The sequence below is a fragment of the Scyliorhinus canicula genome, chromosome 15 (genome assembly GCF_902713615.1).
Source record: "Scyliorhinus canicula chromosome 15, sScyCan1.1, whole genome shotgun sequence".
Taxonomy (NCBI): domain Eukaryota; kingdom Metazoa; phylum Chordata; class Chondrichthyes; order Carcharhiniformes; family Scyliorhinidae; genus Scyliorhinus; species Scyliorhinus canicula.
Genome location: NC_052160.1, coordinates 1,047,315 through 1,069,813, shown reverse-complemented (window position 1 = coordinate 1,069,813; position 22,499 = coordinate 1,047,315). Strand labels below are relative to the sequence as shown.

The 22,499-nt window shown below is 45.5% G+C and overlaps 1 protein-coding gene across 1 annotated transcript in view; it reads left to right on the top strand.

Annotated features, from left to right (window-relative positions):
* The first annotated feature begins 556 nt into the window (after window positions 1-556).
* Window positions 557-22,499, top strand: part of LOC119978315 (centriolar coiled-coil protein of 110 kDa-like) — a 64,072-nt gene continuing 42,129 nt past the window's right edge. The window contains 3 exon segments of the mRNA XM_038819854.1: window positions 557-803; window positions 10,292-10,470; window positions 12,026-12,154. Coding sequence (XP_038675782.1) covers window positions 10,330-10,470; window positions 12,026-12,154 — 270 coding nt within the window. The 5' untranslated portion in view covers window positions 557-803; window positions 10,292-10,329.

Below are 22,499 nucleotides of genomic sequence, written 5' to 3'. Positions count from 1 at the left end.
ATCATGTAACATGTTCCAAAAAAACCCTTGGCGGCTGGTGACAATAAAATGTCTCTATCAGAGTCTCGGAGTGATTATTACTGTCTGTATTGATTACTCTGGGTGATTATTACTGTCTGTATCGATTACTCTGGGTGATTATTACCGTCTGTATCGATTACTCTGGGTGATTATTACTGTCTGTATCGATTACTCTGGGTGATTATTACCGTCTGTATCGATTACTCTGGGTGATTATTACTGTCTGTATCGATTACTCTGGGTGATTATTACCGTCTGTATCGATTACTCTGGGTGATTATTACTGTCTGTATCGATTACTCTGGGTGATTATTACTGTCTGTATCGATTACTCTGGGTGATTATTACTGTCTGTATCGATTACTCTGGGTGATTATTACTGTCTGTATCGATTACTCTGGGTGATTATTACTGTCTGTATCGATTACTCTGGGTGATTATTACTGTCTGTATCGATTACTCTGGGTGATTATTACTGTCTGGCTGGCTGGCCCGGAAGCGGAAGTTGAACGCTGACCAATCAGAGCGGGCGGCGGTTGCCGGGTGACGGAGCCGTTTGGTCGGCGCGGGAGGGAGGCGGCAGCACCGAGACAGACACCCTCACACAGACCCGGACAGACACCCTCACACAGACCCGGACAGACACCCTCACACAGACCCGGACAGACACCCTCACACAGACCCGGACAGACACCCTCACACAGACCCGGACAGACACCCTCACACAGACCCGGACAGACACCTTGCGGCTGCCAGGATCCCGGCCGCTGCCGGCTACCCGGGTAAGTGTCTCCCCCACCCCCACCCCCTGCCCCCCTGTCCCTGCCCCTGCCCCCCTGTCCCTGCCCCCCTGTCCCTGCCCCCCTGTCCCTGCCCCCCTGTCCCTGCCCCCTGTCCCTGCCCCTGCCCCCCTGTCCCTGCCCCCCTGCCCCCCTGTCCCTGCCCCCTGTCCCTGCCCCCCCTGTCCCTGCGCTCCCCCTGTCCCTGCCCCCCTGCCCCTGCCCCCCGCCCCTGCCCCTCTTCCCTCCCCCCGTCCCCCCCCCCCCCCCTGTCCCCGCCCCCGCCCCCCTGTCCCGCCCCCCCCCCCTGTCCCCGCCCCCGCCCCCCTGTCCCCCGCCCCCGCCCCCCTGTCCCCGCCCCCCTGTCCCCCGTCCCCCTGTCCCCGCCCCCCTGTCCCCGTCCCCCTGTCCCCGTCCCCCTGTCCCCGTCCCCCTGTCCCCGTCCCCCTGTCCCCGCACGCCCGCACCCTGCCCCCCTCCCCCCCGCCCCCCTGCCCCCGCCCCCCCTGCCCCCCCCGCCCCCCCCCTGCCCCCGCCCCCCCTGCCCCCGCCCCCCTGCCCCCGCCCCCCCTGCCCCCGCCCCCCTGTCCATGCCCCCGCCCCCCCCTGTCCCCACCCCCCTGTCCCCGCCCCTCTGTCTCCCCGCCCCTCTGTCCCCGCCCCCCTGCCCCCCGCCCCCCTGCCCCCGCCCCCCTGCCCCCGCCCCCCTGTCCCCGCCCCCCTGTCCCCGCCCCCCTGTCCCCGCCCCCCTGCCCCCGCCCCACCTGCCCCCCTGCCCCCGCCCCCCTGCCCCCCTGCCGCCCCGCCCCGCCCCCCTGTCCCCCGCCCCCCTGTCCCCGCCCCCCTGTCCCTGCCCCCCTGTCCCCGCCCCCCTGTCCCCGCCCCCCCTGTCCCCGCCCCCCCTGTCCCCGCCCCCCTGCCCCCGCCCCCCTGCCCCCCCTGTCCCCGCCCCCCTGTCCCCGCCCCCCTGTCCCCGCCCCCCTGTCCCCGCCCCCCTGTCCCCGCCCCCCTGTCCCCGCCCCCCTGTCCCCGCCCCCCTGCCCCCGCCCCCCTGCCCCCGCCCCCCTGCCCCCGCCCCCCTGCCCCCGCCCCTCTGCCCCCGCCCCTCTGCCCCTGCCCCCCTGTCCCTGCCCCTCTGTCTCTCTGTCCCTGCCCCCCTGTCGCTGCCCCCCTGCCACTCTGCCTCTGCCGCTCGACATTTCTTGAAGGAATTGAACGCTGGAATTGAAATTAAAGCAAATTAGTCCGGGTTCTGGAAACAGAAAATACTGGACAATCTGAGCCCGTCTGACAGTGTCTGTGGAGCGAGAAGGGAGCTAGGGTTGGGGGGGTTGGGGGGGTGGGGGTTGGTGGGGGTTGGAGGGGGGTGGGGGTGGGTGAGGTGTGGGGGGGGGGGGTTGGGGGGGGGTGGCTGGATAGGGGACCAGCGAACGGTGGATTGGATTGGATTTGTTTATTGTCACGTGTACAGAGGTACAGTGAAAAGTATTTTTCTGCGAGCAGCTCAACAGATCATTAAGTACGTGGGAAGAAAAGGAAATAAAAGAAAATACATAATAGGGCAACACAACATATACAATGTAACTACATAAACACCGGCATCGGGTGAAGCATACAGAGTATAGTGTTAATTAGGTCAGTCCATAAGAGGGTCGTTTAGGAGTTTGGTAATTTATTTACTCACGGATATATGTAGGTGGAAATGTGATGGAAGCTCCGTGTCCTTTTTTTTCATTCAAGGGCTGTGGGCTTCGCTAGTCCATCCTTAATTGCCGTTGAGAAGGTGGTGGGGAGCTGCCATCTCAAACCGCTGCAGTCCATGTGGTGTAAGTACACCCACAGTGCTGTTAGGGAGGGAGTTCCAGGATTGTGATCCAGCAACAGTGAAGGAACAGTGATATATTTCCAAGTCAGGATGTTGAGTGACTTGGAGGCCAACCTCCCATGTGTCTGCTACCCTTGTCCTTCTAGATAGTAGTGGTCATGAGTTTGGAAATGCTATCTGAGGAGCCTTGGTGCATCTTGTAGGTGTCAGGAGGGAGTGAATGTTTGTGGAATATCCTGGATAGAGTTGAGCTTCTTTGGTGTTCTGATGTCCATGTATATACATCCTCATGAGTTATTAGGTTGTAATAAAGTGTGTGAATCCTGATGGGCTTTGTTACTCCCTCATTCTTACTGCTGACATCTGGCAACAGGCCTTCCTTGTTTCCAACTGGGATCACCTGTTGTTCAGGGGAGTTCCAGCAACTTGCTGAAGTTAGACTAAAGATGTTAAAACAGTTCCACTGTTCTTAATGCTGTGAGTAGCGTCTGTAAACAGCTATTCGGGGAAAAAAGTTTGGAAATTGCATCTCAGAAAATCTCGTGATAAAGGACTTGAAATACCCCAAATTATCCCCACACTTGGATCCAATTTTCCTGGAGCTAATAAAAAGATTAATGTTGCACATGAAAAGAAACTGAATTCCACTGTTGAGCTTGATCTTGCATTGTAGACCTGGAACTACAGCAGTAGTGCAACACCTTACCACAGTGATGGTCACATCAGGACTATCAAAGACATTGACAACACAGAAAGAAGACCTTGCCTTCCTCATTTTGTTGCTCACAATGCACCCCTTTCATTTTGCTCTGTACTTCACTGCATTGCTTGCTCTTCCTCTTCCTGCTCTGCTCTGCACAGTGCTCAAGTACACGGCACAGTCTTTGCTCACTGGAATTGCATGCTCTGCTACCTGTATGCTTATATGTCTCATGGCCAGAGAAAGTTCTTTCAGTAAGAAAGAGATTCATCATTGTTGCAGCTATTGTAATATATTGGGTGTCTTGACTGTAATGCGTAAACATGATTTGCAGTTTGATGGGAAAGTGTGATTGGAAATGTAAGTTATATGCAATTTTAAAGGTGGACTTTTCTGTTCTGAATGAGTTAAGGTGCAATACACATGTCTTTGAAAAAGAGTTTTGTACCTCCAGCATGTGTGAAAAGGTAATTGTGAAAATGATATACATGTGTACTGTGGAGTGAACTGTCTGCCCCTCTCCCACTGAACCAGAATCACAGCGCAGAAGAGGCCCTTCAGCCCATTGAATCTGCACCTGACTTACCGACCTACCTAATACCATTCAACAGACTTGGCCCATAGCCTTGACATGCCAAGAGCTCATCCCGGCACTTTTTAAAGGACGTGAGGCAATCCGTCTCTTATCACCCTCCCAGGTAGTACATTCCAGACCGTCAACACCCTCTGCATAAAAAGGTTTTTCCTCAAATCCCCCCATAACCTGCCCCTCACCTTGAACATGTGTCCCCTCGTGACTGACCCTTCAACTAAGGAGGACAGCTGCTCCCTATCAACCCTATCCGTGCCCCTCATAATCTTGTCCACCTCGATCGGGTCGCCCCTCATTCTTCTCTGCTCCAATGAAAACAACCCAAGCCTATCCAATCTCTCTTCATAACTGAAAGGTTCCATCCCAGGCTTCATCCTGGTGAATCTCCTCTGCGCCCCCTCCAGCGCAATCACACCCTTATAATGTGGCGACTAGAACTGCACCCAGTACTCCAGCTGTGGCCTCACCAAAGTTCTATACAACTCCAATGTTACCTCCCTGCTAAGACACTTAACCTCATTGTTAACCACCCGGCTAATCTTTGTGCCATCCGCAAATTTACTGATCCTACCCCCCACATAGTCTATGTTGTTTAAATAAATGATGAATAATAGGGGACCCAGCACAGATCCCAGTGGTATCCCACTGGACACTGGCTTCCAGTCACTAAAGCAGCTTTCTGTTGTGCTAATGTAACACGCTTATTTAAAAAGGGAGGGAGGCAGAATGTAGGAAATTACAAACCAGTTGGTTTCACACCTGTTGGTAAATTGTTAAAATCCATTATCAAGGATGTAATATCAGGACATTTGGAAAGTCAAAACACAATCCATCAGAGTCAGCATGGTTTTATGAAGGGTAAATCATGTTTGACTAATTTGCTAGAGTTCTTCGAAGATGTAACAAGCCAAATGAGTAATGGGAATCCTGTAGATGTAGTATATCTGGGCTTCCAGAACGCGTTTGATAAGGTGAGGTTAATTCACAAAGTGAGATCACATGGGATTAGTGGTAACTTATTGGCTTGGAGAGAACTCTGGCTGACGGACAGAAGGCAGGGGATCAGGAGAAATGGGTCTTTTACTGGATGGCAAGATGTAACCAATGGGATGCCTCAGGGTTCGATCCTTGGGTCCCAGCTATTTACAATCTATATTAACAACTTGGATACACGGATAGAAGGTTCTATAGCTAAATTTGTAGATGACATTAAAATAGGTGGGACAGTAAGTTGCAATGAGGAAATAAGAACCTTACAAATGGATATAGATAGGTTGGAGAGTCTACCAAAATGTGGCAGATTGAGTTTAACGTGGATAAGTGTGAGGTCATCCATTTTGGTCAGAAAAATGGAAAAGCAACTTATTATCTAAGTAGGGACACACGTCAGGATGCTCCGATGCAGAGGGATCTGGGTGTCCTCATGCATTAGTTACACGCAGGTGCAGCAGATAATAAGGAAAGCAAATAGAATGTTGGCATTTGTAGCAAAAGGAATTGAGTATAAAGGTAAGGAAGGGTTGTTTCAACTACACAAGGCATTGGTGAGACCGCACCTGGAGTATTGGGCACAGTGTTGGTCCTCTTATTTGAGGAAAGGTATAGTCGGATTGGAGGCAGTTCAGAGGAGGTTCACCAGGTTGATTTCAGAGATGACGGGTTTGTCGTATGAGGAGAGATTGAACAGTTTAGGCCGATACTCTAGAGTTTAGAAGAATGAGGGAGATCTAATTGAGGTATACAAGATGATAAAAAGTAGACGTGGAGCGGATGCTTCCTCTTGTGGGACATTCCAGAATGAGAGGTCATAGTCTCAGGATAAGAGACAGCAAATTGAAAACAGAGTTGAGGGAAAACTACTTCTCCCAAAGGGGTTTGTATCTGTGGAATTCGCTACCCCAGAGTGCGGTGGATGCTGGGACAGTGAGTAAATTTAAGGAGTTAGACAGATTTTTAATTGGTAATGGGTTAAAGAGTTGCAGAGAACGGTGGAGATTCATATTGATTTTCACAGTAATTCATTGCAGTGTTAATGTCAGCCTACTTGTGGCAATAATAAAGATTATTATTATCAACAGTGGAACAGACTTGAGAGGTTAAATTGCCTAGTCCTAGTTTTTATGTTCTAAGAAAGAACTGTTCTGTCTAATTCACCTTCCAGCTCTCGGTCTGTACCTGTCAGTAACAGCATCTCAAGCACAAATCTGGTGTTCTTGATTAATAAGGGGGTCAGGGTTATGGGGAAAAGGCAGGAGAATGGGGATGAGAAAAATATCAGCCATGGTTGGTGGAGCAGGCTTGATGGCCGAATGGTCTAATTCTGCTCCTATGTTTTATGGCAATACCATCATCCTGGTCACCTCAAAGAATTCAATCAGATTTGTTAGGCATAACCTTCCTATGACAAAGCCATGCTGACTCTCCCGGATCAAATCTTGCCTCTCCAAGTGGGGGTACATTCTCCTTCAGACAGACTTTATATTCCCTGCCACTAACATGATACTCACTGGTCTGTAGTTCCCTGGCTTATCTCTACAAGTCTTTTTAAATAGTGGATCCACCTTTGCTGTTGTGAAATCCTTTGACACTTCCCGAAAATGAATTGAAATGAAAATTGCTTATTGTCACAAGTAGGCTTCAAATGAAGTTACTGTGAAAAGCCCCTAGTCGCCACATTCCCGCGCCTGTTTGGGGAGGCTGTACGGGAATTGAACCGTGCTGCTGGCCTGCCTTGGTCTGCTTTAAAAGCCAGCTATTTAGCCCTGTGCTAAACCAGTCCTCATGGCCAGAGAGGGATTAAACATTTGGGTCAGAGACTGCAATCTCCCCTCTCGCTTCCCATCATCCGGACCTGGAGATTTGTCCACTTTTAAGCCTGACAACACCTCCAATACCTTGTCACTCCCTGTGACAAATTGCACAAGAACCTCACAGTCCCTTCCCCCTGAGTTTCATACCTACATTATCATGGGTGAAGAAGGATCTGATGTATTCGACACCTGACCAATGTCCTGCAGCTCCACCTAATGGGCCCTACTCTTTCCTGGTTATCCTCTTCCCATTGATATATTATCTTGGGATATTACCAACCAGTGCTTCTTCTTATACGTTCTTTGCTCTCCTAATTGCTTTCTTAAGCCCCACCCCACACATTCTGTACTCCAATAATGCCTCTGCTGATTTGTTCCCCTTGTACCTGTTTAAAACCCTCTGTTTTCCTTCTCACCGTATCCTGAATATCTCTGGTCATCCACGGTTCTCTGAGCTGTTACTCCTTCCTACCACCCCAGAGTAAACATGTTGGGCCTGTACCCTCCCCATTTCCTTCTTGAACAACCCCATTGCTTTCCTGTAGAGTTCCCCACAAGTAGCTGTTCCCAGTCTACCTTGGCCAAATCCTGCCTTATTTTGCTAAAATCTACTCTTTCCCCCAATCCAAAACCTTTTTTTGCAATTTGTCTATTTCTTTGCCCATAACAAACTTAAATTGCACCATGTTGTGGTCGCTATCACTAAAATGCTCCCCCACCAACATATCAACCACCTGTCCAGCTTAATTCCCCAGAATTAGGTCCCGCACTGTATTGTCCCTTGTTGGACCCTCTATATATTGAGCAAAAAAGTTCTCCTGTATATATTTTAAGAACTCCACTCCATCTGAGCCCTTAACACTATGCCTACCCCAAATAATATAGGGAAAGTTGAAATCACCTAACATAATTATCCTATTATTATTTTTACACACCTCTGCGAATTCAGCACATATTTGCTCCTCAATTTCCTGCTGACTATCTGGGGGTCTATAATAAACACCTCACAATGTGGTTGCCCCTTTTTCATTCCTAAGCTCTACCCACAAAGTTCCATTCGTTGCCTTCTCCAAGATAAATGTAGGCAAGACTTGTAAAGGCATTGATGGGACTGCATCAAGAGTACTGTGTATAGATTTGTTCTCCTGGTTTAATGAGGGAGATACTTGCACTGGCAGTTCAGAGAAGCTTCACTAGGTTGATTCCTGGGATGAAGGGGCGATCTGATGAGGAAATGTTTTTTTTTAGAAAATGTTTTATTGAGGCATTTATAATTTTAACATTTTCACATTTTAAACAACAGGGAGATCCAACACACCCTGCAACCCAAACTCCTCCAGGCTCGGGGAAACCCCCCTCAATGAAGAGAGTACCAAATTTATCAATCCCTGCCCGCTGACACCTCCTGAATCCCCCGTTCAGGCCCCCCCCCCCCCCAGTGCGAACCAGTGATTGTCACAGATCTGATGAGGAAATGTTGAGCAGGATAGCTGTATAATCCTTAGAGTTCAAAAGAATTGACTCTTCCATTCTGGGGGGGAAAAACCCTCATAGTTTTGTGCACTGCGATCAGGTCACCCTTCAATTTCTGCCGTTCCAGTGAGAACAAACTGAGCTAATCCAACCTCTCCTCATGGCATCATGGTGCACCTCTTCTGTACCCTCTCCAAATCCTCCACATCATTCTGTTAGTGTGGTGACCAGAATTGAACACTATATTCCAAGTGTGGCCTAACTAAGGTCCTATGCTCTGGCCGATGAAGGTAAGCATGATGGACCCCGGAAGTGGAGAAGATTGTAGTTTAGTCGGGCATCATGGTCGGCGCAGGCTTGGAGGGCGGAAGGGCCTGTTCCTGTGCTGTACTTTTCTTTGTTCTTCATTCTTTGTTCTTATGCCGTATGCCTTCTTGACTACTTTCTCCTCCTGCGTTACCACTTTCAGTGACCTGTGGACCTATACACCCAGATCCTTCTGCCTGGCAACACTCCTAAGGGTTCTATCATTTACTGTATATTTCCCCACTGTATTAAACCTTCCAAAATCCATTACCTCACATTTGTCCAGATTAAACTCCATCTGCCATCTCTCCGCCCAATTTTCCAACCGACTATATCTTGCTGTATCCTCATTGTTATCTGCAATTCCACCAACCTTTGTGTCATCTAAAACGTACTAATCAGACCAGTTATGTTTTCCTCCAAATCATTTATGTATATATATAGTTCAAACAGAAAATGTCCCAGCACTGATCCCTAAGGAACGCCACTAGTCACAGCCCTCCATTCACAAACGCACCCTTCCACTGCTATGCTCTGTCTTCTATAATCGAGCCAGTTCTGTATCCAGTTTCGTGCCTGAACAGTCATCAAAAATCGTTCCCTCCATCAATAAAATATATAGTTTGTGGTATCAATCCTGATATCCATGACCAGACCAAATAAAATATCAGCTATTTACTTGTGTATTAAATAATACTCTTTATCCAATCCTAAAAGTGAAAACTGAGAAGCAAAAAAACTCGTGCTTTGCAGGTCTGGGCAACATTTCTTTTGTTCAGCAGAACAAGGATCACTTGATGTAATTTTGAGTTAATAGGCCCCTTGATAGTTCATTTAAATTGCTTTTGAATATTGTAGTAAAACCCAACCAGAAGAGGCTTGAGAGACTGTGCTAATCTCCCAAATTACAAAGAATTTAAAGCAGAGAAGCAGGGGCCATTATTTATGCTCTCTCGCACTATCACTTTCTCGTACTATCCCTCTCCCGCGTGCCCCGTCTCGTCCTCTTTCACAGCCCCCATGTATTTAACTTGTTGGGGCATTAACACTGTTAATCTGTGACGTAATTACCAGCATAAACTGCAATTAATCGTTGGATCTGCAATTTGTACACCAGCTGGATGGTAACATTAAAAATCTCACTGATGCAAAGTGTGTAAGTCATGAAGTGTTATATAAAGGTGTGCTCGCGACTTGGGATTTTCAGTAAATCTTGTTTTATTCTAGGACTTTTCACCATTGAGAAAAAGAATACTGTAACAAATAAAAACTGCTGAATGCAGTGTCTGAGCGAGATGTAGATCCAATAAGGTTAAACTTGTTCACGGGCATCTTCGTTTAAATCATCTGGTTATTTAAAAAAATGATTTGAGAGAAAATGTGAATGAATTTCACAGCTTTGTAAAGTGCAATTAGCTTCAGTAATTTAAAAACATTGTTAAAACCATATAGGGTAAATATTTGTATTGTCCTCTTGAATTCAAAATGGCTGAAATACAATTGAAGAAAACGTACAATTTTGTTGCAGATAACAAAAATTCCGGTTGGGTAATTTGGTGAGTTAGTTATATGAAACTATTGGTATTCTCATTTGCAGCCATCACACTGAGATAATACCTACTTTGTGTTTCTCACTATTTGTTTTTTATGAAGGTTTAGTTTGATTTAATTCTAATATGTCATTGGTGAGAAAAATGGCTCTGTGAAGTATCTTTGGAGTTGTACTATTAGTTTATTTGGAATGTGTCAATGATCTCCGTCATTTTAATCTGCTTCTTCATACAGCTTTGTACAACTATAGAAGAAAACGTTAGTGGGTGAGAATGGAAGAATACGAGGATTTCTGCAAGAGGCATTTAGACAGGATTCAGGCTGAGATGATGGAAAATAATTCTTTACAATCAATTTGGCAGAAGAGCAACTCTGTGATCTACTTCCACGGGATTGCTGCACTCTCTCCTCTGGTATGACTGACTTTGATTATTGTCACCTGACCAAAAAAACAACAAATTAGGTATCATAAATTCGAAGAAAAGAAAGGAAGTAATTTGCTGGCTACTCCACTGGCACCAAAGCAAAAGATGTTTCAAGTAGGATTTCTCTGCATTTTTACAAATTGTGTCCATCCCTCTGTGATGCAGGAAGAGTGACAATGTGCAGACCACTGCAGATTGGCAAAGGATGAATGCACAATGGCACATTCTTTTAGTTTCTACAGCCTGTGGGTGCTCAGTTCTATTGTAAGTTACCTACAGTCTGTGTGGAAGAAAATTCAGTCAGACTACATTAACTGGAAGATCTTTGCAACATATTTATGGACGATGATGCATTTTAATCAAATGTATCTGCTATTGCTAAGTTAATCTATTGTAACAGATGTAAGCTAGATTTGTCTGATGTGGTTGGAATACCTTCAAACCTAAAGACCTTTTTGTCAGCCTTCTGTCTCGTAAGACGGTGGTTACAACCTAATCAACTCTGTCTAAAATCCACAGATCACATGTTGATCTAGGTGTACAGGTCCACAGGTCACTGAAACGGGCAACACAGGTGGAGAAGGTAGTCAAGAAGGCATATGGCATGCTTGCCTTCATTGGCCGGGGCATTGAGTATAAGAATTGGCGAGTCATGTTGCAGCTGTATAGAACTTTAGTTCGGCCACACTTGGAGTATAGTGTTCAATTCTGGTCGCCACAGTATCAGAAGGATGTGAAAGCTTTAGAGAGAGTGCAGAAGAGATTTACCAGGATGTTGCCTGGTATGGAGGGCATTAGCTATGAGGAGCGGTTGAATAAACTCGGTTTGTTCTCACTGGAACGACTGAGGTTGAGGGGCGACCTGATAGAGGTCTACAAAATTATGAGGGGCATAGACAGAGTGGATAGTCAGAGGCTTTTCCCCAGTGTAGAGAGGTCAATTACTAGGGGGCATAGGTTTAGAGTAGATGTACGAGGCACGATTTTTTACACAGAGGGTAGTGGGTGCCGGGAACTCGCTGCCAGAGGAGGTGGTGGAAGCAGGGACGATAGTGACATTTAAGGGGCATCTTGACAAATACATGAATCGGATGGGAATAGAGGGATATGGACACAGGAAGTGTTAAAGATTGTAGTTTAGTTGGGCAGCATGGTCGGCACGGGCTTGGAGGGCCGAAGGACCTGTTCCTGTGCTTTTCTTTGTTCTTTGACTAACAGGTTGCTTTAATTTGTCATTGAGGATTTTGTAAGCACAGCGTCTTTTAAATCGGAAACCACACACTGAGCAATGGTTACTCATAAGCTTTTATAGGACTCATTAACAACTAAGCTTCGGCTGGTTATTTGATAGCTTTGCTTCAGCTTTGAGTTACTTATCACCTGACTAGTGGAGTGCGTAAGTAGTATTTACAATACTTAGTGGAGGTACTTCTGGTTAAGCTTAGTTCTTGGCAGCTTGAAATTGGATCACTATAATGAGGTACAGATTTTCTGAAAGCTTTCACACTACTGAACTGAATCAAGCTAATTTTTCCTGTTGCAGGTGAATACTGAAAGGAAGCTGGAGATGCAGCAATACAGACAAAAAGCTGTGGAGTTGGAGCTTAGCCGGCAGAAAGCGAGGAAAAGCGCCTTACTTACCCGTGTCCAAGAAATTATTGAAAATGTGCAGGTTAGTTAATAGTATCTTTGTTTACTTTAATGGATTTTTAACAAAAATTTAAAAATGGCAGAGTAAAATCAGAAGTTCAGAGGAGACTTTATAGCTCCAGTATCTTCCTTATTGTGCAGTAAGAAGTCTTACAACACCAGGTTAAAGTCCAACAGGTTTGTTTCAAACACGAGCTTTTGGAGCGCAGCTCCTTCCTCAGGTGAATGGAGAGGCCTCTCCAGTCACCTGAAGAAGGAGCTGCGCTCCGAAAGCTAGTGTTTGAAACAAACCTGTTGGACTTTAACCTGGTGTTGTAAGACTTCTTACTGTGCTCACCCCAGTCCAACGCCGGCATCTCCACATCATTCCTTATTGTGATATTTGAAACAAATTGATTATTGTAATTCATAATGAGTTTTCCTTTGTCCAATTAAATAGCTTGCTGCATTTATGAATTATATTGTATGAGGCTTACTGTCACGCACAAAGTGTAGATTATTTCAGTGTCAGATTTAGCTCCGTGTTGGCAGTCTTGCCTCTGAGTGATGGGTTTAGCCCTTCCCAAGACTTATCTGACTGACCGTTCAGTGCAGGGCTGAGGGGGTGCTGTATTTTTACAGTTGCTATCTTTTGGAGAAGATGTTAAATGAAGACCCTGGCAGGGAACTCTCCTGGTGTGTTGACCAGCACTAATTCCTTAATCGACACAGGCTTCCTGGTCATTGATCTCATTGCTGTTTGTGAAATGACGCTATATGCAGTTTGTGTTTTGTTTGCTTTTTAGGTTTTAATATCAGGCAGACTGGGCTTCCCTAATGCTTTGGCTTATGCCCAGAAATTCAAGCTCCGTAGTAATAAATTATATATAAAATATAGAGAAGACAACAGCTAGCTCACTAATATGCCAGGCAGTGACACTGTTCAGTTTGCATAAGCAGGGAAGAAAATTCACAGAGAAATCCATTTTATTCTGGGTGCAATTTTATTCCATGGTTGCGGCTGTGTATTTTAAGAAGTGTACCTGGCAAAAGGAATAATGGTTTTATTGACTTCTTCTGTTTGGCATTTGTGTAATATGTGCTAGAAATGGGGAATATCTGCTTGCTTCCGCCTTCTGCAGCTGAAAGATTGCTTTGCATGTTAATTTGAAAAGCCATATGGTCATAGTTTTAAACCAGATTGTACAAAGCCTGGGACAGTGTTCCAAAAAATATGTTCAGAGTATTATTCTTTCAAAGGAGACTAACCTGCACTTTTTCTACCTCCTTGATTCAAGCACCAGAGAGATAGGGAATATTCATCTGGAAATTAAAATTAAACCAGCTTAAGATGGGGAAAGAATCGCTAATAAACCCTCCCCACCACACTTTCCTGCCACTTTGATCCAGCTTTTGACACCTGTCCTAATATCCCTTTTGGCTCAGTATCGTTATTTGTTTGATCATGCTTTTGCGTGACCTTTGCACCATCTTACTATGTGAAAGGAGTATATAAATGCAAGTTATTCTCAGTTTGAAAATGGAGAATTGAGTCAGGTTGTCTATGGGGGGGGAAGTAATGGGTTTGATTGACCGACCAATCGGGTAAAGAGAAGCAGAAAGTGTGCACTGTTTAAGGCCCCAGTCGTTCCTGATCTTCTCTGAATTATTTTATTTTATTCCTTCAGGGTTATGATACAAAGATCTGGAGAGGGGCAGGTAGTATTGAGGAAGCAAGGGGGCTGCAGAAGGATTTGGAGAAGCTAGGAGAGTGGGCAATGAAGTGGCCAATGAAATACAATGTGGAAAAGTGTGAGGTTATGCACTTTAGAAGGAGGAATCTAGGCATAGACTAATTTCTAAATGGGGAAATGCTTCGGAAAGGTTAAAGTGCAGGTTCAGTTGGCAGTTTGGAAGGTAAATGCAATGTTAGCATTCATGTCAAGACGGCTAGAATATAAGACCAGGGATGTACTTCTGAGGCTGTACAAGGCTCTGGTCAGACCCCATTTGGAGTATTGTGAGCAGTTTTGGGCCCCATATCTAAGGAAGGATGTGCTGGCCTTGGAAAGGGTCCAGAGGAGGTTCACAAGAATGATCCCTGGAATGAAGAACTTGTCGTATGAGGAACATTTGAGGCATCTGGGCCTGTACTCGTTGGAGTTTAGAAGGATGAATGGGGATCTTATTGAAATGTACAAGATAGTGCGAGGCATGGATAGAGTGGACGTGGAGAGGATGTTTCCAATTGTAGGAAAAACTAGAACCAGAGGACACCATCTCAGATTAAAGGGATGATCCTTTAAAACAGAGATGAGGAGGAACCAGAGGGTGGTGAATCTGTGGAACTCTTTGCCGCAGAAGGCTGTGGAGGCCAAATCACTGAGTGTCTTTAAAACAGAGACAGATGGGTTTTTGATTAATATGGGGATCAGGGGTTATGGGAAGAAGGAAGGAGAATGGGGATGAGAAAATATCAGCCATGATTGAATGGCAGAGCAGACTTGATGGGCCAAGTGGCCTCATTCTACTCCTATGTCTTATGGTCTTATGGTTTGGCAGGGTTGATGCTGGGTGATTCCTCCTGGTGGCTGAATCTAGAACAAGGGAGCATTGTTTTGAAATAGCGGTCTCCCATTTAAGACTGATTTCTTTCAGACAGCAGCCAGTCTTTGTAATTCTCTTCCCATCAGGCAGCGGAGGCTGGATCATTGAATATATTCAAGGTTGAGTTCAGCGGATATTTGTTCAACAAGGGAATCGAGGGTTATGGGCAGCAGGGTAGAAAATGGAGTTAACGGCCACAATCAAATCAGTCATGATCTTGCTAAAGCAGGCTTAAGGGGCCGAATGGCTTACTCCTCCTGTGAGTTTGGAGGCTCAATCCTGCTCCAGACCAAGGGTCTACTCCAAACTGCCTGGCATTTATGGCAGCCCCAAGGGTGGTTGTGCTGGGAAATGGAGAATGGGCGGCATGGTTAGTGGTTAGCACTGTTGCTTCACAGCGCCAGGGTCCCAGGTTCGATTCCCGGCTTGGGTCACTGTCTGTGTGGAGTCTTCATGTTCTCCCCGTGTCTGCGTGGGTTTCCTCCGGGTGCTCCGGTTTTCTCCCACAAGTCCCGAAAGACGTGCTGTTAGGTGAATTGGACATTCTGAATTCTCCCTCAGTGTACCTGAACAGATTCCAGAGTGTAGCGACTAGGGATTTTTCACAGTAACTTCATTGCAGTGTTAATATAAGCCTACTTGTGACAATACTAAAGATTATTATTATAATTGCCACACAGCTACTGTAGTATTTTTGTGGGGCTGGGGCAGAGCAATAGTGGCAATAAAAATCATGCGACCATTATCCGGACTCTCATTCTACTTAATCTGACTTGAGACCTTTAATGCTGACACTGGCGGTCTCAAATTAAAATGTTCCTGTCCCTGTCATTGGTATCACATAATGAGTACAAAGAATTTGAAAAACAGGGAGAAATATGGCTGGATAATTAGCGTTCTTTCATTCTGAATCTTCACATAGATGGAATATTTCACAGACATAGTTAGGATGATTAAAAATGGCAGAAAGACAAGTCTAAATGTTTTGTATATTAATGCATGAAGCATTCAGAATAAGGTCGATGAACTGACGGTGCAAATAGAGGTAACTGGAGATGATCTCATAGCACATGCAGCGACATGGTTTCAGGGAGGTTAAACTGGGAACTTAATATTTGGCGATATTTGTCCTTTTGGAAGGACAGGAGAGAATGCAAAGATGGTGGAATAGCACTGTTAATATGAAATGAACTGAGGACAGTTGTGAGAGATGATCGAGACTCTGATGATTTAGAGTCCATTTGGGTGGAGGGAAAAAACAGCAAGGGAAAGAAGACGTTGGTAGGAGTAGAGTATAGACAGACCCCCAAAGAGCAGCCACACTAGGAAAGATATAAATCAACAAATAATAGGAGCATGTAAAAAGAATAGTTTTTGTTAATGTAAAAAGAATGTAAAAAGATCCCCGAGGAACTAGTGATCATAACATGAAAGAATTTAATATTCAGTTTGAGAGTGAGAAACCTGGGTTGGAAACAACTGTGTTTAACTTAAATAAAGGGAATTACAATGAAATGAGGATAGAGTTAGCTAACATGGACTGGGCGGACAGATTAGCAGGAAAGACAATCAGTGGTAGATATTTAAGCCATATTTCATAACTCAACAAAAATATATCCCAGTAAAGCGGAAAAATTCTAAGAGTGGGATAGACCAAGCCTGGTTAACCAAGGAAATTAAGGAGCTATTAAATTGAAAGAAAAAGAACATAAGTAGTCAAAAGTCAGTGATAGCCCCGAAGACTGGGATAAATTCAGAATCCAGCAGAGGAGGACTAAAAAGATAATAAGAGAGAGATAAGAAACTGGGGGCAAACTAGCGAGTAATGTAAAAATTGACAATAAGAGTTTCTTTAAATATATAAAAAGGAAGGGAGAGGTCAAAGTGAACATAGACCCCTTAGAAAATAAATCTGGGGGAGAGTGGTGGGGAAAAAGGAAATGGCAGAGGGGTTAAACAGGAATTAAACAAGTAGCTACAGAGATAGTAAATGAACCGGTTGTAATTTTCCAATAATCCTTGGATTCTGAAGAAGTATCGGAGGATTGGAAAACTGCCAATATGACACCCCTATTCAAACAGGGAGGGAGGTAAAAAGCAGGTAACTGTCGGCTGAATAGCCGAACATTTAGTGTTGGAAAAATGTCGGAATCAATTTTAAGAAGTAATAGCAGCACATTTGGAAAATCATAATCTAATCGAGCAGAGTCAGTATAGCTTCATGAAAGGGAAATCATGTCTGACTAAATTATTATAGTTTTTCGAGGATGTCTCAACCAGAATGAATAGAGGGGAACCAGTAAATGTGCTATATTTGGACTTCCAAAAGGCGTTTGACAAGGTACCTCACAAAAGGTTAAGTCATAAAATGGGCGGTATGGTAGTACAGTGGTTAGCACTGTTGCTTCACAGCATCAGGGTCCCAGGTTCGATTCCGGCTTGGGTCACTGTCTGTGCGGAGTCTTCACGTTCTCCCCGTGTCTGCGTGGGTTTCCTCCGGGTGCTCCATTTTCCTCCCACAAGTCCCAAAAGACGTGCTGTTAGGTGAATTGGACATTCTGAATTCTCCCTCTGTGACCCGAACAGACGCCGGAATGTGTGACGATTTTCACAGTAACTTCATTGCAGTGTTAATGTAAGCCTACTTGTGACAATAATAAATATATATATAAGGTAAGATCCCATGGTGCTGGAGGTAGTATACTGGTATGGACAGAAAATTGGCTAATGGGCAGGAAACAGTGAGTGGGGATAAATGACTTTTTCAGGTTGGTGACCTGTAACCAGTGGGTTCCACAGGGATCAGTGCTGGAACCGCAACTGTTTACAATAGATATATTAATGACTTGGAGGAGGGAAACCAATGTATTATAGCCACATTTTCACTCGGCACAAAAATAGGTGAAAAAGAAAGTTGTGAGATGGATACAAACAGTTTGCAAAGAGATATTGATAGGTTAAGTAAGAGAGCAAATGGAGTATAATGTGAACAAAGAATAAAGAAAAATTACAGCACAGGAACAGGCCCTTCGGCCCTCCAAGCCTGCGCTGATCCAGATCCTCTATCTAAAACTGTCGCCTATTTTCTAAGGATCGGTATCCCTCTGCTCCCTGCCCATTCATGTATCTGTCTAGATACATCTCAAAAGTCGCTATTGTGCCCGCCTCTACCACCTTCGCCCGCAATGCGTTCCAGGCACCCACCACCCTCTGCGTAAAGAACTTTCCAAGCATATCTCCCTTAAACTTTTCCCCCCTCACCTTGAACTCGTGTCCCTTAGTAATTGAGTCCACCACTCTGGGGGGGAAAAAGCTTCTTGCTATCCACCCTGTCTATACCTCTCATGATTTTGTAGACCTCAATGAGGTCCCCCCTCAACCTCTGTCTTTCTAATGAAAATAATCCTAATCTACTCAACCTCTCTTCATAGCTAGTGCCCTCCATACTGGGCAACATCCTGTTGAACCTCCTCTGCACCTTCTCCAAAGCATCCACATCCTTCTGGTAATGTGCCGACCATAACTGTACGCAGTATTCCAAATGTGGCCGAACCAAAGTCTTATACAACTGTAACATGACCTGCCAACTCTTGTACTCAATACCCCTTCCGATGAAGGCAAGCATGCTGTATGCCTTCTTGACCACTCTATCGACCTGTGCAGCCACCTTCAGGGTGCAATGGACACCCAGATCTCTCTGTACATCAATTTCCCCCAGGGCTTTTTCATTTACCGTATAGTTCGCTCTTGAATTGGATCTTCCAAAATGCATCACCTCTCATTTTCCCGGATTGAACTCCATCTGCCATTTCTCCGCCCAACTCTCCAATCTATCTATATTCTGCTGTATTCTCTGACAGTCCCCTTCACTATCTGCTACTCCACCAATCTTAGTGTCATCTGCAAACTTGCTAATCAGACCACCTATACCTTCCTCCAGATTATTTATGTATATCACAAACAACAGTGGTCCCAGCACGGATCCCTGTGGAACACCACTGGTCACAGTTCTCCATTTTGAGAAACTCCCTTCCACGACTACTCTGTCTCCTGTTGCCCAGCCAGTTCTTTATCCATCTAGCTAATACACCCTGGACCCCATGAGACTTCACGTTCTCCATCAGCCTACCATGGGGAACCTTATCAAATGCCTTACCGAAGTCCATGTATATGACATCTACAGCCCTTCCTTCATCAATCAACTTTGTCACTTCCTCAAAGAATTCTATTAAGTTGGTAAGACATGACCTTCCCTGCATAAAACCATGTTGCCTATCACTGATAAGCCCATTTTCTTCCAAATAAATAGATAGATTGAGAAATACAACACAGAACAGGCCCTTCAGCCCACGATGTTGTGCCAAACTTTTGTCCTAGGTTAATCATAGAATTTTGGACACTAAGGGCAATTTATCATGACCAATCCACCCAAAATGGGAAGAGATCCTATTCCTCAGTATCTTCTCCAGCAGTTTCCCTACCACTGATGTCAGGCTCACTGGTCTATAATTATCTGAATTATCCCTGCTACCATTCCGAAACAAGGGGACAACATTAGCAATTCTCCAGTCCTCCGGTACCTCACCCATGTTCAAGGATGCTTCAAAGATATCTGTTAAGGCCCCAGCTAGTTCCTCTCTCGCTTCCCTCAGTAACCTGGGATAAATCCCATCTGGACCTGGGACTTGTCCACCTTAATGCCTTTTAGAATACCCAACACATCCTCCCTCCTTATGCCGACTTGACCTAGAGTAATCAAACATCTATCCCTAACCTCAACATCCGTCATGTCCCTCTTCTCGGTGAATACCGATGCAAAGTACTCATTAAGAATCTCACCCATTTTCTCTGACTCCACGCAGAACTTTCCTCCTTTGTCCTTGAGTGGTCCAACTTTTTCTCTAGTTACCCTCTTGCCCCTTATATATGAATGAAAGGCTTTGGGATTTTCCTTAACCCTGTTTGCTAAAGATATTTCAAGACCCCTTTTAGCCCTCTTGATTCCTCGTTTCAGATTGGCCCTACATTACCGATATTCTTCCAAAGCTTTGTCTGTTTTCAGTCACCTAGACCTTATGTATGCTTCCTCTTTCCTCTTAGCTAGTCTCACAATTTCACCTGTCATCCATAGTTCTGTAAACTTGCCATTTCTAGCCCTCATTTTCACAGGGACATGCCTGTCCTGCAGTCTAATCAACCTCTCTTTGAAAGCCTCCCACATATCAAATGTGGATTTACCTTCAAACAGCTGCTCCCAATCCATATTCCCCAGCTCCTGCCGAATTTTGATAGAGTTGGCCTTTCCCCAATTTAACACTCTTCCTTTAGGACCACTCTCGTCTTTGTCCATCAGTATTCTAAAACTTACGGAATTGTGATCACTATTCCAAAAGTAATCCCCGACTGAAACTTCATCCACCTGGCCGGGATCATTCCCCAACACAGGTTCAGTATGGCCCCTTCCCGAGTTGGACTATTTACATACTGCTCTAGAAAACCCTCCTGGATGCTCCTTACAAATTCTGCTCCATCTAGACCCCTGACACTAAGTGTATCCTAGTCAATGTTGGGAAAATTAAAATCTCCTTTCACCACCACCCTATTGCTCCTACACCTCTCCATAATCTGTTTACCTATTTGTACCTCTATCTCACGCTCGCTGTTGGGAGGTCTGTAGTACAGCCCCAACATTGTTAACGCACCCTTCCTATTTCTGAGCTCTGCCCATATCGCCTCACTACTCGAGTCCTCCATAGTGCCCTCCTTCAGCATAGCTGTGATATCCTCTCTGACCAGTAATGCAACTCCTCCACCCCTTTTACCTCCCTCTCTATCCCGCCTGAAGCATCAATATCCTGGGATATTTAGTTGCCAATCATGCCCTTCCCTCAACCAAATCTCAGTAATAGCAATAACATCATACTCCCAAGTACTAATCCAAACCCTAAGTTCATCTGCCTTACCTACTACACTTCTTGCATTAAAACAAGTGCACCTCAGACCACCAGTCCCTTTGCGTTTATCATCTGCTCCCTGCCTACTCTTCCCCTTAGTCACGCTGACTTCATGATCTAGTTCCTTACAGGCTTTAGTTACTACCTCCTTACTGTCCACTAACCTCCTCATTTGGTTCCCATCCCCCTGCCACATTAGTTTAAACCCTCCCCAACAGCGTTAGCAAAAACACCACCAAGGACATTGGTTCCAGTCCGGCCCAGGTGTAGATCATCCAATTTGTAGTAGTCCCACCTCCCCCCAGAACCGGTAGGATATGTGGGAAAATGTGAAGTTCATTTTGGAAGGGAGAGCAAAAGAACAGAGTCTTATTTAAATGGAGCAAAACTGCAGAAAGCTGCAACAGAGATTTGGAGGTACTTGTGCATGAAACACAGGAAGCTAGCACAGGTGCAGCAGGTAATCGGGAAGGTTAATAGAATGTTGTCCCCTATTTCAAGGGGGTTGGAGTATCCGAGTCGGGAGGCCTTGCTGCAGCTGTACAAGGTACTGGTGAGACCACATCTGGAGCTAGGGGCGTTCTTGGTATTGAACCGATGGCTTATTACCATATCAGATTTATTGTCACGTGTACTGAGGTACAGTGAAAGGTATTGTTCTGTGAGCTATAAGGAGCGGTTGAATAAACTCGGTTTGTTCTCACTGGAACGACGGAGGTTGAGGGGCGACCTGATAGAGGTCTATAAAATTATGAGGGGCATGGACAGAATGGATAGTCGGAGGCTTTTCCCCAGGGTAGAGGGGTCAATTTCTAGGGGGCATAGGTTTAAGGTGCGAGGGGCAAGGTATAGAGTAGATGTACGAGGGAAGTTTTTTTACACAGAGGTTAGTGGGTACCTGGAACTCGCTGCCGGAGGAGGTGGTGGAAGCAGGGACGATAGTGACGTTTAAGGGGCATCTTGACAAATACATGAATCGGATGGGAATAGAGGGATACGGAGCCCGGAAGTGCAGAAGATTGTAGTTTAGTCGGGCAGCATGGTCGGCACAGGCTTGGAGGGCTGAAGGGCCTGTTCCTATGCTGTACTTTTCTTTGTTCTTTATTGTTTGTTGATATAGGAGCAGAATTAGGCCATTAGACTCGTCGAGTCTGCTCCGCCATTCAACCATGGCTGACTCCATCCTGGCCTTAACTCCATTGTCCTGCCCGTTCTCCATAACCCTGTACCAAATTGCCAATTTAAAACCTGTTAGTTAGGTTGTTGTTTTTGATCAGTGCAGACGTGATGGGCCAAAGGGCCTTTTCTGTGCTTTGAGTATATGGAAAGGGCCCACTGACAGACTGGGCAGGTTAGTGAGATAATAATCGCTTATTGTCACAAGTAGGCTTCAATAAAGTTACTGTGTAAAGCCTCTAGTAATCACAGATCTCCGGAGATACAGGGGAAAGTGTCAGGTTGGATCCACAATTGACTCAGGAATTGGCAGGAAACAAAGGGCAATGGTCGTTGCATATTTTTGCAAATAGAAAACAGGTTTACAGTGGCTCAGTGTTGGGGACCTTGCTGTTTGTTGTGTATATATTAATATTTTAGACTTAAATGTGGGTGGAATGACTGGGAAATTTACAGGTGACAAAAAAAATTGACTGTGTAGTTGATAGTGAAGAGGAAAGCTGTCAGATCCAGAATGAGATCAATGGTTTGATTGAGTGGGCAGGAAAGTAGCAAATGGAATTCAATCTGGAAAAGTATGAGGTAATGCATTTGAATGGGAAGCGAATACTCAATAAATGGGAAGATATTGAGAGATTGAGGAATGAGAGG